This window comes from Octopus sinensis, linkage group LG20 (assembly GCF_006345805.1).
Source record: "Octopus sinensis linkage group LG20, ASM634580v1, whole genome shotgun sequence".
Taxonomy (NCBI): Eukaryota; Metazoa; Mollusca; class Cephalopoda; order Octopoda; family Octopodidae; genus Octopus; species Octopus sinensis.
The window spans coordinates 31,363,517-31,377,982 of NC_043016.1; the positions used below are offsets into that span (position 1 = coordinate 31,363,517).

Consider the following 14,466-nt stretch of genomic DNA (forward strand, 5'->3'; position numbering starts at 1 on the left):
GAAAACAGACGTTAAACGATGATGATGATGATGAGATATATATATATATAATATATATATATATATATATATATTTATATATATATATATATATGTGTGTGTGTGTTTGTGTATATGTTTGTGTTTGTCCCCCCAATATCGCTTGACAACCGATGCTGGTGTGTTTACGTCCTGTAACTTAGTGGTTTGGTAAAAGAGGCCAATAGAATAAGTACTAGGCTTACAAAGAATAAATCCTGGGGTCAATTTGCTCAACTAAAAAGGCGGTGCTCCAGCATGACCGCAGTCAAATGACTGAAACAAGTAAAAGGGTAGTATTAGTACCTCCATAAATATGGATACCCCTTTTGATGTTTTATCAAATTGCGATAACACTGAATAAATTGTATGTGTCTATGCATTTGATGATATATGTAAGTATTTATGTGTAATGTATTATGTATGATATATTTATGCATGTATATAGATATATGTGTGTTTGCTCATATATAAGCTAATATATGTGTCTATGTAGCTATGTGTTTATCTGTGAGTGTGTATATATAAATATAAATGTGTGTAAGTGTGAATATGTTTGTATAAGTGTATGTATGTGTGTCTATATGTATATAAAAATATATGTCTTATTTTGTATATGTATATGCAAAATCGAAATCAAAATCGAAATCGAATTGAACCAGCCAGGATCCCTGGTCTGGTGGTACGTAAAAAGCACTATCCGACTCGTGGCCGATGCCAGCACCGCCTCGACTGGCTTCCGTGCCGGTGGCACATAAAATACACCAATCTGACCGTGGCCGTTGCCAGCCCCGCCTGGCACCTGTGCAGGTGGCACGTAAAAAGCACCCACTACACTCACGGAGTGGTTGGCGTTAGGAAGGGCATCCAGCTGTAGAAACATTGCCAAATTAGACTGGAGCCTGGTGCAGCCTTCTGGCTTCCCAGAACCCCGGTCGAACCGTCCAACCCATGCTAGCATGGAGAACGGACGTTAAACGACGATGATGATGATGATGATGATGATATGCAAGTGTGTTGTGTATATATGTATATATGTATCACCATCTTCATCATCATTTAATGTCCATTTTCCATGCTGGCATGCGTTGGACGGTTTGACTGAAAACTGGTAAGCTAAGGAGCTGCACCAGGTTGCAGTCTGATTTGGCATGGTTTCTATGGCTGGATGCCCTTTCTAATGTCAACCACTCCAAGAGTGTAGTAGGTGCTTTTTATGTGCCAGTTATGTAACACTAGCATTGGCCATGGCTACAATCACACTTGGTGTGATGTGTCTTCTCAAGCACAGTGTATTGCCAAAGCTCTCAGTCACTTGTCACTATCTCCATGAGGCCCAGCGTTTGAAGGGTGCTCTTTTTGTATCACCAGCAGGGTGCCACTTATGCAACACTGGCATCAGGCATAACTATGGTTTCATATGTATGTGTATGAATATGTTATATATACACACACATATATATAAATAGGTAAATGTGTGTATGTGCATATATGTGTTTATGTTCTTATGTATTTGAATATAAGTGTGTGTATGTGTGTGTGTGTGTGTGTCTCTATTTAAATGTACATATATGTGTGTGTATATCTATATATATCTTCGTCTTCATCATCATCATCATCATCTTCTAGTGTCCGTTGTCCATGCTGGCATTGGTCAGACAGTTTGACCAGGCTGCACCAGACTCCTGTTTGATTTGGCACGGTTTCTACAGCTGGATGCCATTCCTAAAGCCAACCACTCCAAATGTATAGTAGATGCTTTCATATGCCACCAGCACAGGTGCCTGTTGCATGACACCAGTATCTGCCATGACTACAATTTTACGTGGCTTGATGGGTCTTCTTCTCAAGCATGGCATACTGCCAAAGGTCTCAGTCATTTGTTGTTGCCTCCATGAAGCCCAATACTTGAAGGGATGCTTTTTACATGCCACCAGTTACATGACACTGGCATAGGCCACATTGCCTCCATGAGATCCAACACTTGAAAGGTGCCTTTTACATGCTACCAGCACAGGTGCCAGTTACAGGACACTAGCATAGGCCACATTGCCTCTGTGAGGCCCAATGCTTGACAGGTGCTTTTTATGTGCCACTGACATAGGTAGCAGTTGCTACCATGAGGCCCAGCGCTTGACATACACACATAAACATGAATGTGTATGTGTATACACTCATTATGTCAACAATCTCTAACCCTCTCTCTCTTTTCTATATTACTAGTTTTGTTCTTTCTTCTCCCCTCCAACTATCTATAGGACTCTTGTTTACTAACTATATATAAAGGCTTCATTGAATGGTAAATTTTGTATTACTCATGTATGAGTAATACAAATTTTACTGTACAGGTACTATATGGACAATGATAAGGTGAATATTTCAAAATAACAAAAATAAATGATAACAGGTTTTATAAAAGTATTAAATAGGCAAGTTTTTATTAACATCAGACATTAAAAAAATGTAATGAGTCATTTAAAATGAAAGTTTTCATGGTGAATTTTCCTATGGGAAAAATGTTTATGGCAAAATTTCCTATCTGTTTAATTCTCTGTCTGAAGAATTTCTAATCAGAGATATCTTAGATGTTTTTCCTGCATGTAATTTCTGTGGCAAGTGCTTTCTACTATAGCCTCAGACTGACCAAAGCCTTGTGAGTGGAAACTGGAAGAAGCCCACCGTATATACATGTATATATATAAGTAGTTGAATGAATTATCTTAGTATGGATAATTCGGTTAACCGATACCTGGGTAGCAAATTCACGTCAAGGCAGTATTGTTCTTGCTATTCAAAAATCTAAGATCAGTTCAAAGCCATTCACCCCTAAAGAACAGTATTAAAAAGAAGTATTTCATGATGATCAGTAATTTCAAGTAGTTCTTTCAAAAAACACCAAGAGCAGAAATATATTCCTATTGAAAAATATACTTTGCAGAGCTATTATCCGTTTGGCATTTAAAACAGCCATATCTAGCCCAAATATTCTAAGTGGTTTTTTTTTTGACACTGACCAGATACAGTCTCTCACACTTATCCTACAATCACGTCTTCAAAATCTCAAAGCTACAAGATAATATGTGATTAATTCAAAACAATGTGAATAAATAAGCATTACATTTGACAGTATAATCTGAATGCTAAAGGGTTAAACCAGCCACAACCAGCTCAAATATTCTGTCTTTTTTGTGATGAAACTGGCCAGATCCAGACTCTCACACTTACCCTACAATGTTAATCTAAAAATAAACAATCATATCTTCGAAATCTCAAAGCTACGAGATAATACATGATTAATTGGGTTTTTTTTTTTAAATGTGAATAAATAAGTATTACATTTGGTAGAGAAATCTGAATGCTAATAGTTTAAATCTGCCTATCCAGCCAGAATATTCTACTGGTTAGATCCAGCCTCTCACATTTACCCTACAATGTTAATCTAAAAATAAACAATCTCATCTTTAAAATCTCGAAGCTACAAGATAATACATGATTAATTTTTTTTTTTTAAATGTGAATAAATCAACATTACATTTGACAAAGTAATTTGAATGCTAAACGATTAAGGTAGACACTTAAAAAAAGGTAAAAAAAAAGAAAAAAAAGCAGCTATGTCATGTCAGTCATGGTAGTGTAATTAGTTATATTTCTTGAATAGTTAGTAGCTTTTTAATTAATCAGCTAGCAAATACAATTAATGATAATAACAGTTAATGATGGAGCTGATGCTGGCATTGAAACGTAATTATCTTCTGCTTTACATTAACGTTCTTTCAGGAATGAAACAATTCCATTAGGCTGTATATTTTGCTCTACATACTCTGTACATTTTACATTTTCTGTTCTGTAGTTTTGGCAAAACCTCACTAGATGAATAATTCTCAGTAACTTTCTTCAATTATTTTATTTCCAAAGGTTCCCTTTGCTAGATACGTGAAACGTAAGCGCATTCAAAATTTGAAGTGTTATAATATTGACCGAGTCTTCCATGTAAAGTTACCCGGGTTACAACCTAAAGAAGTTATTGAATGCAGTGTAGATATTGTAACACCTTCAAAGGAAAGGTAAGGTCTGATTTATTCCCAAGTCTTTCTTCTTGGGTAGTTAGAATGATTGACATGTGAGATTTTAACTTTGTGTTTTAAAGATATGGGGCTTTTTTTCAGTAATTTGTGAGTAGTGTGATACTTAAGTAGATGGTGTTTAAATGCATGTTGTGTTTGGAGAGGGGCATGTGAGGATTAGTGTTATCAAGGCTAATTCTAAAGTTTTTCAGGCTGTGCATAAAATAATGATACTACTTCACTCAGACTTTTAGTGGAATTTAAAATTGCTCAGTTTCCAGATTCTGGAGATTAGGCAGTGTTGAGTACATGCAGCTTGTGAGTGCACTGATTTCTTCAGGTGTTTAAACAAATATGATCCCTAGAGGTCAATGCAAGCAAAGTAGTAAATTGGGGATTGACAGTAGTATTTTAAGGGTCCATGATGAAATTTTGCTTTAGATATATTTATTGCAAGAAACAGCTAGGTTTCTTTCTCTAATGTTTTACATAGTTCAATGTTTCCAGCTACTGAAACACATTTTCTCAGAGAGTGCTATTGCAAACTTATTACAAGTGAACATGTGAAAAACAAAAATAGGAATTTTGAAAGAAGTTTCTATAAAACTAGTTTTTAAACATCGAATGGCTATGTGGGTCCACCAGAATAAAATAGTAATCAAAGAGGTCCATAGATAAAAAATGGTTGAGAATCTCTGGTCTAGATGGACTCTATATACTTTATATTTGTATTCTTGTTTGCCGATGTGCATTTGTTATCAAGAGTTGTTATTATGATGTGAGGCATGGTCATTGTTAAGTTTATCTTCTGCACATTTCTGTCATTGGACTACGAATAAGGGCCATGCTGGAGAATGCCTTGAAGGGTCTTCAGCTTTTGTAGAGTAGAAGGCCCCACCGACAATTCTCTAATTTGGTCCCACATTTCCTAGCACTGACCCTGCATGTGCGTGAACTTCTCTCTCTATGTATCTGTCTATATGTGTGCGCACATATGTATGTAATTATGATTATTCTTGTAGTTATGCATACAAATTTGTTTATATATGTAATTATCACCATTCTGAATATCACTTTCATCACCACCACCACTGTTGATTTTTTTTTTTTTAAATTTCAGTTCTTTTCCTGAAGGAGAACTATTATATATTCTTGAAAATGTGATAAATAAATTTCCTATATTATACGTAAGTTCATTATTGTTTTTCAACATTTTATGCATTTGTATGAATGTATGTGTATGTAAACCATAGAAAAACAGAAAAAATTGGTATCTAACATAAACCAAAAACTGAGTAGTAAAAATATGTGTGCATGTTTGAAGAGCAATAAGTGATGTCATAATGGAGAGATCTATGATAAAAGAAGAAAGTGTTGGATGATTGGAGTGTTTTAGTTTTCTTTTTACTTGTTTCAGTCATTGGGCTGTGGCCATACTGGGGTACTTACTGCCTTGAAGGATTTAGTCTAACAGTTCAACCCCAGTACTTACTGTTTCTTAAGCCTGGTACTTATTCTGTAGATCTCTTTTGCCAAACTGCTAAGTTAAAGAGAAGTAAACATAGGTGCAGACATGGCTCTGTGGTAAGAAGCTTGCTTCTTCCAAAACATGGCAGAAAAAACGAATACTGTGTTGGAGTGGGAGATTGTCCCACCCAAAGAATGGTGAAAGACTTAGAAGAGAGGACGATGGTGTTGAGGACTTATTCAGAGTCGCTTGACACCATTGCCGTCTTCAAAGAGATAGAGATCGAGAAGGAGTTGACTGAATACCTGCCAAATATAAAATTTATTTCCAGGGGTACCAAGTATGAAACGGTGTGGTTGCTATTTGTCATCCCTGAGGAGGCTCCCAAATTTGCTCGACTAAAGGCGGTGCTCCAGCATGGCCGCAGTCAAATGACTGAAACAAGTAAAACAGTAAAACAGTATAATAAATATTTATAGCTATTCTAGTTTTATTTACACCAGAATATATTTAAGATATTTCGTGTTTTACAAGATTATATACGTATATTTATCTTTTAATTATTTTATTGTTTTTATCTTGGACCTGAAGAGTAGCTATATTTAAATTGAATTGATTTTACTATTATCTGTTTTTAAATATAGTCACGAAACACGTGTAGTCATTTTACCAATTATATACTTTTTATTTATTATTTTGTACATTACTTAATCATTGGTATATGTTGTTATCTTATACTTAATTTTTTTTCTGTATGGTATAATCTAATTATTTCATTGTTGAATTGATAAACGGTGGTTTTGTTCTAATTTATATACATATATTATATTTTGTGAAATTTGATTTAGTATTACTAAATTGAATTTTTCTCTATAAGTTTCGAATAATATTCCCTAATATTATTATTATTATTATTATTATTATTATATTATTATTATTATATATATATATATATAGATACATACATACACACATATAATGTATAGGTATGCATGTGTCTTTATGTCTGTGTTTGTAACCCACCACTACTTGACAAGCAGTGTTGGTGTGTTTACATCCATGTAACTTAGTAGTTCAGCAAAAGAGACCAATAGAACAAGTACCAAGTTGAAAACATACTAGGTTCAATTGTCCAATGAAAAGTCTTTCAAGGTGGTGCCCCAGCATAGCTGCAGTCTAATGACTGAAACGAGTAAAAGATAAAAGAAAGAAAGTGAGGTTCGTACCATTGAAAAGAAGTTTTAAATGTTTGTGCGATATTTATTACTTTATCTTTTTAATCTAACAACAGGAAAAGAACTGTACATTCATTGTAAACCATGCGTTACTTCTTCGATCATTTTTACTTCACTGTAACATAGAGGAGGAACAACACATAGAGTTTTTCAAGATGGTTGAAAGACAGGTAGGATTGTCAAACTATTGTTGTTGTCATTGACTTCGTTATCATCATCATCATCATCATTATCATAATCATTATCACTATCATCATCATCATCATCATCGTCACTATCATCATCATCATCGTCGTCACTATCATCATCATCATCATCATCATCATCATCATCATTTTTATATTGTTTTAATTTCTTTCTTTATAAATACCTGTAATGCAGCATCTTTCATTGTATCTGACTCACAATATATCAACTCTAGCCAGTGAAGGAGCTTCAACATAGACATTCAACTGCTAAAAACAGCCAGATCTTCCTACTGTAAGACATGGTTAAGAAGCCCTTCTTCCCAACCATGTGATCTTGGGTTCAGTCCCACTGCATGACACCTAACATTAACAACTTTGAAGAGTGTCCAGGCTACTTTTTTTTCATGACACTGGCACCATTAAGATCACCAATAACTTAAAAGACAAACATCAAAACTCCTTGACTTAGTAGAGAGGGAGGTGGCTTTATGCTAGGTGTTGAAGAATTAGGGCAGTGGTTCATGACTGGGGCCTATATGGCACTTGGGAGTCCACAGAGGATTTTGTTAAAATTCATCTGCAATAATATTGTTTATACTTCTAAGGTGGCAAGCCGGCAGAAACGTTAGCATGCCAGGCGAAATGCTTAGCGGTATTTCATCTATCTTTATGTTCTGAGTTCAAATTCCGCCGAGATCAACTTTGCCTTTCATCCTTTGGGGGTTATATCAGTTGCATACTGGGGTTGATCTAATCGACTGGCCCCTCTCCAAAAATTTCAGGCCTTGTGCCTAGAGTAGAAAACAATGTCTACTTTACATCCAAATGTTAAAGACGGTGAGCTAGCAGAAACATTAGCATGCCGAGTATAATGCTTAGCAATATTTTCTGAATTCAAATTCCGGTGAGGTTGACTTTGCCTTTCATCCTTTCAGGGTCGATAAATTAAGTACCAGTTGTGTACTGAGGTCAATCTAATTGACTGCCCCCATCTGCCTAGAGTAGAAAAGAATATGGGTTATATTTCTACAATACACAAAACATTTCACCAATTTTTTAATACAGTTCCTAATAATATTTAATTATAAAAATATAATTGGATTTTATTAAAATCTACTGTTGGGGTCCGGTAGAGTAAAATAGGAATGAAAGGGACCCAGAGGTAAAAAGATGGTTGAGAAACACAAAGTTAGGGCATGATAGAGGGACAAGCAAAGGTGTCTTGCTGTAGAGGAGATACATTATGTAATGCTTGGAATAGCTGGAAAATGACAGTGTTGGTGATGATGAGTTGTAAAAGCATACTCTCAAAATACAAGCTAAAATAATATGAACTGAGGATGGATAGGAGAGGGTGGATAAGTTCATAAAAGTGTGAGAAGAGAGCGACAGATGGTTAGAAATGGGTGTTGAGGGGAAGTTGTGATGAATAAGGGTGGAGGTGTGGTCAGTGGTAAACATCAGTAGAGTGGTTGGGAGGAAGAGGGTGAAAGAATAGAAATGGCTCAGGGAGGAGGAGGTGATAAGTGGCAGTGCAGGAAGAATGGAATGCAGAAGTATAAATCTGGGAATAGATCAGAAAATAGGGAGATGATGTACAGGCTGGGAGGGTGGCAGGAGCGAAAGAGTGAGAGCGAGAATGAGAGAGAAAGTGTGTGTGTATGTGTGTGTCTGTTTTCTGTGTCAACCTTCCTTTGATTCCACTGCACATACGTTTTTATATCCATAAACTGCACTGTATGTGTGTGTGTGTGTGTGAGTTTGTGTGTATCATCATCATCATTATCATCATTTAGCATCTGTTTTCCATGCTGGTGATTTGACTAGAACTCGTAAGCCGGAGAGCTGTACCATGCTCCAATATTTTTAGGCTTGGTTTCTATGGTTGGATGTCCTTCCTAATGCCAGCCACTCCACAAAGTGTAGTGGGTACCTTTAACGTATCACTGGTTTTTATATATATATATATATATATATATATATATACTTTATTTAAAGCAGCAGAAAATTCAACAAAACCTGTTACTCTGAGTTTCACCTTCCCGTTCGTCGGACAGTTTTTGCTAGAATAGAACCGATATATATATATATAGATATATATGTATATATATCAGTAGAGGTAGACCCAGGAAGACTTGGGATGAGGTGACGAAGCATGATCTTCAAACATTGAGCCTCACTGAGGCAATGACAAGCGATCAAGACCTTTGGAGATATGCTGCGCTTGAGAAGACCCGGCAAGCCTAGTGAGATCATAGCCATGGCTGATGTCAGTGCCGCATGACTGGCCCATTTAAAAGCACCCTTCAATCATCAGGCAATATGCCGAGCTTGTAAAGACCTGTTGAACCAAGTGAAATCATAGTCATAGCTGATGCCAGTGCCACCTGACTGGCACCTATGCAGGTGGCACATAAAAAGCATCATTCGAGCACGTAAAAAGTACCATTTGAGTGTGGTTGATGCCAGTGCTGCCTGGCTGGCTCTTGTGTAGGTGTGCATGTAAAAAACACCCACTACTCTCTTGGAGTGGTTGGCATTAGGAAGGGCATCCAGCTGTAGAAACATTGCCAGGTCAGATTGGAGCCTGGTGCAGCCTCCCAGTTTGCCAGCCCTCAGTCAAACCATCCAACCCATGCCAGCATGGAAACGGATATTAAACGATGATGATGATATATATATATGTGTGTGTGTGTGTGTATATATATATATAGATCTTCATTACAATATCATAAATCAGGAGAAGCAAAGGTGGTCTCAAACAGAAGCAGCACAAATATAAATAATATCAATGCCAACACAGGGACACAAACTAAAATTTATGTCGGATTTTGTGAATCCAGATTTTAAATTCACCATAACAACCACAGATCTTCTTTCAGGGTGCCGGAAAGACACAACACAACACTTGCAGCATACGTATGGAACCTAAAGGACAATCATACACCCTTTAACATCAGGTGGAAATTATTGGGAACCTGTGGACCCTAAAGTAATGAAACAAGACTGTGTAAATTGTGTTTGGCAGAAAGATTTATAATTCTCATGAACTTACATGAGCCAGGGGAGTTGTCCACATTTTCAGAAATTTTTACTTCAAAATTGGAAAACCTAGCTATCAAGCGAAGGAAGACAACTCGCCCAGCCATATTTTTAAAGAGGATTATTTCTTGAACTATCACCGGCATTCTTGTATTTTAAAACCAACATTCTTTGCAGAGAACAGTTACTGTTTAGAGAAACTGAAGAGATGTCTAGTTCACGTATGAAACCAATGGTTTTTTTCTAAACTTACATTACGTATATGCAAATACACACACACACACACACACACATATCATTATGTGAAAGCACAGTAGTTTTGAGGTTAGGTTTTGTGCTCGCAACTGCTGGTCACAAGTTTGATTCTTGGACTAGATGGTACATTCTGTTCTTGAGCAAGATACTTTATTTCACATTACTCCAGTATACTCAGCTGAAAAAGAGTATGAGGCACCTGGGGCTTGACTTTACAATGAATTTCTCATCTACTCAGAGTTCTGTAGTCTCAACTTAAATGCCTTGGAAATTCAAATAGACTATGACCTCAGAAACCTACAGACAGATTTTATATATCATTAATGCTTAAATGGTTTTCATGTCCATGTGAGGAAATGTTTGATATTACAATACATGTAGCCTTCCAAGTCTAAGGAAAAGGGGATTAACGTTTGATAAGATGGAATAAAGAGGTGAGTAGTTCCAAGCAGATGTAATTCTGCAGAGGTTGTTTGCTCAGAATGCATGATACTGAGATGTTATGCAAGACTAGGTAGGACTTGTAGGGGAGATGTATGCGTAGGTAAAAGTTTACTATACAGTGAGAAATTTTAAAGTCTGTTGTAGATCTGACAAAGGTGGGAATACAGTGCAATGGTACACATGTAGCTACAAGTATTATTAACTGCATTTTTGTTGAAATTTCAATGATAAAACTGTGCAAAACAAATTTTTTTAATTACAAGTTTATTTCCTTTTATTTTGTAGGGTGATAATAAAAAAAGTATGAGGAATATACTGAAATCATTTCATGTAGCTGACCATAATATAGATTTTTCACTGAAATTACTGAATAAAGAAGAACCATTAGAAAATATTAGAAAGTCTTTGGAATTTTTACTAAAATCATCAAGAAAGGTAAAGAAAAAACCTTTTTGCCATTCTTATTTTGCCAAATTAAATGTGTGTTTTTCTGTATGCCTTTTTGCTTTTTGTTAAATACCAGAAGAGATGTTATTAGAGAGAGAGAAAAAGAGAGGCAGTGAGAGAGATAAATTCAGACAGGTTAGACACCAGAAGTGATAAAACATCCATCTTGCTCTGTTATTGTTTCTTTGATCTAAATGTAATAAATAATCTAATGAGAAGTTAGTAACAGACATGCTTCTGAATTTAGGTAGTAATGGAGGTGAAGGATGCAGAAAGTTTGTCACAGAAACTGAAAGGTTGAGTTGAAGAAAACATTAGAAACCTCGCTTCCTATGGCAATATTATTTTATTGATGTGGTTTGTGTGTGTTGTACCTTGAGCAAGTGTCTTCTACACTAGCCCTGGGCTGATCAAAGCCTTGTGAGTGGATTTGCTAGATGGAAACTGAATGATTCCTGTTATGTGTACATAAGAAGCCTGCTGACTATTTGCAATGTCTGTGTCTGAAAAGACATCGATATTCTATAAATCATGGCAGTGAGTTTGGCTGGTTTACAGGCACAAGATTCCTACTGAGGAAGTCCAGTAGACTAAAATCATGTGATCTGGCAGTTCTGGCACCCAGAACAGACGATTCTTGTCTGTTGCAATTTATGCCTGTGTTTTTATGCTCCATGCACCTATATATGACCTTTCAAAGCCAATACTGTCCTTTCAAAGTTGATACTGTCGTATTTGGCATTCTAACAAGAGCATCCATGTTAAGTTGGATATAAAGAATGCCTTTTCATACTAATACTGCTTCCGTTGTTAATAATCATATATACACATTACAAACATCATTGTTGTTTTATGTTCATTTTTCCTTGCTGGCATGAGTTGAACACAACATCATATCACACACATATGTATGTATACACATTAAAGAGTGTATTTAATGTATTTTTCATGACACCAGCACTAGAGAAATACCATGTCCTCATCATGACATGCTTGCTTGTTCACATCTTCACAGAGTGAGAAGCTTAAGTGATAGAGGCAACAATGATAGTGATGAGAGAGCTATGTGAAAGTGTGATGAATGCAAAGAATATTCATTATTCTGAGATAGGTTGAAATAAAAACATATATTGGGTCATTTTCAATAGAGACCTTTTGCATTTCCAGAATCTGTTTATGCTGTAAATTAGGATGTGATCCAATGCAAGAATTTTTTTCAGAAAAGAATTGTTGCAAAGTTTAATTTCCTTCTCTTTCTGTTGTTACAGTACCATTTATTGTCTCTGCTTTAAAATTCTTTTTGCCCTTTTAGCATTCAGATTATTCTGTCAAATGTAATGCTTATTTATTTGCATCGTTTTTAATTAATCATGCTTTGTCTCATAGCTTTGAGATTTTGATGATGTGATTGTATATTCTTACAATGACATTGTAGGATAATTATAAGAGGTCAGATTTGGCCAGTTTGAACATAAAACAGGTAGAATATTTGGGTCAGACAAGACTGGTTTATTTGCTAAACAGTTAAGGTTACTCAGTATGGTTTTTAACAGTAATGTGAACAAAGATTGCTCTGACTTTCTTACACCAGTTTCATTACAAATAGGTTCATGAACTTGGTCAAAATAAATCAACATTCTCAATTGTAGCACTACCAATAATAGCTCCAGCAGTATTATAATTTCTTCGGTAGGTTATAGTACTGACTTCTTCAGGAGTCTGAAGCTTTAATTTGAATATATTTCTAACTATAACAGCAGAAGGCAGGCAAAGTGTATATTGCATATAATCATATGGAGAAGTAATCACAGAAGGTTGTTGGTTTAAGCGTTTCTGATCCTCTTCCTGTAAGAAAATATGTCTTTGGGCATGGTGCCAGTGGAGGTCATTTGCAATGCATTGAAAGATATTTTAAAATTTTAATGGGGAATTAGCAAAGTAAAAAATGCTTATAAAGAGTGAGATAAATATTTTAGCTTTTTTGACTACTGCGTAGGATTTAGATATTTTGGATAGCTTAAGCATACATTAAACATGAAAATTTCCTTTTTTTTTTTATTAAATTTATTCAGTCTAAAAGCCAAATTTCCTTCAAATAGTTATCAATCAAATGAGTCACATATTTTTAACCCTTTCGTTACTGTATTTATTTTGAGATGCTCTGTGTTTCTTTCAGTTATTTTTAATATAACAAAGAATTTAGTAAAATAACTTAGTTATCATTAAGCTAGTGTTAGGAATGTAAATTGTGACTAAGGTTTAGTGGAATATTTTAATTCAAAACTTATGAAAACAAGACATTTTACCACAGAGCCCGAGCCAGATTTGACTGGGTTAGTAACAAAAGGGTTGTCTCAAATTTTTGAATTTGCCATGTTCTCACTGAAGAGTGGAACAACACAGTTTGAACACTGATCGTGTGTTGAAGCTTGTTTCCAATTGATAAACATGTCAACCTATTCCTATAAAATCTCGGCATTTGGTCTACTGTCTCCATGTCATTGGAATCTGCAGAAGCCAAACTAACTTTTGCTACTCCACAACAATGACAGCTTAAAACTATATTGAAATTATTGTTGTTGCTATTTTGGAAGTATTCTAATTTATATATTTTTCGTTTCAATATAAATAAAACAACCATTGAAGATATCAGATCTTGCATACAGAGGAATCGATCAACTGGAAAAGGTCTTGCAATACTGTGAAATGTTTGGAATAACAAGTACAGTAAGTAATTTATCATCTTTATAAATATTACTGTAAGATGTTTATTGCTAAGACTAGCATAAAATTATTTGGTTACTTTGGAGGAATTCTTTCTTTCACAATTATATATTAGTGTGATGAAATAATTTATTCAATATAGGCACAGGCATGGCTGTTTGGTAAGAAGCTTGCTTCCCAACCACATGGTTCCAGGTTCAGTCTGACTGCATGGCACCTTGGGCAAGTGCCTTCTACTATAGCCTCAGGCTGACCAAAGCCTTGTGTCTGTATTTGTCTCTCCACCATCACTTGACAACTGATATTGGCTGTTTATGTTTCTGTAACTTAGCGGTTTGGCCAAAGAGATCGATAGAATAAGTACTAGGCTTACAAAGAATAGCCCTGAGGTCGATTTGTTCAACTAAAACCCCTTATGGTGGTGCTCCAGCATGGAGCACTGATACAAATAAAATGAATAGAATATTAATAAAGATTAATGTATTTAACACATTAATAAGTTTAAACTTTTTGTGAAATTAATTTTTAAATGAGCAATGATTAAATGATTAATTTGTAATTATGAATGAGTTTTTAAACTA

General features: G+C 35.4%; 1 protein-coding gene across 2 annotated transcripts in view; it reads left to right on the forward strand.

Annotated features, from left to right (window-relative positions):
- The window catches only part of LOC115222510 (eIF-2-alpha kinase GCN2), an 87,995-nt gene that overhangs the window by 49,378 nt on the left and 24,151 nt on the right, over positions 1–14,466 (forward strand). For both annotated transcript variants that reach the window (XM_036511539.1, XM_036511540.1), the window contains 5 exons: positions 3,934–4,082; positions 5,203–5,269; positions 6,842–6,955; positions 11,000–11,149; positions 13,808–13,888. In XM_036511539.1, coding sequence (XP_036367432.1) covers positions 3,934–4,082; positions 5,203–5,269; positions 6,842–6,955; positions 11,000–11,149; positions 13,808–13,888 — 561 coding nt within the window. The remainder of the gene's footprint in view (positions 1–3,933; positions 4,083–5,202; positions 5,270–6,841; positions 6,956–10,999; positions 11,150–13,807; positions 13,889–14,466) is intronic.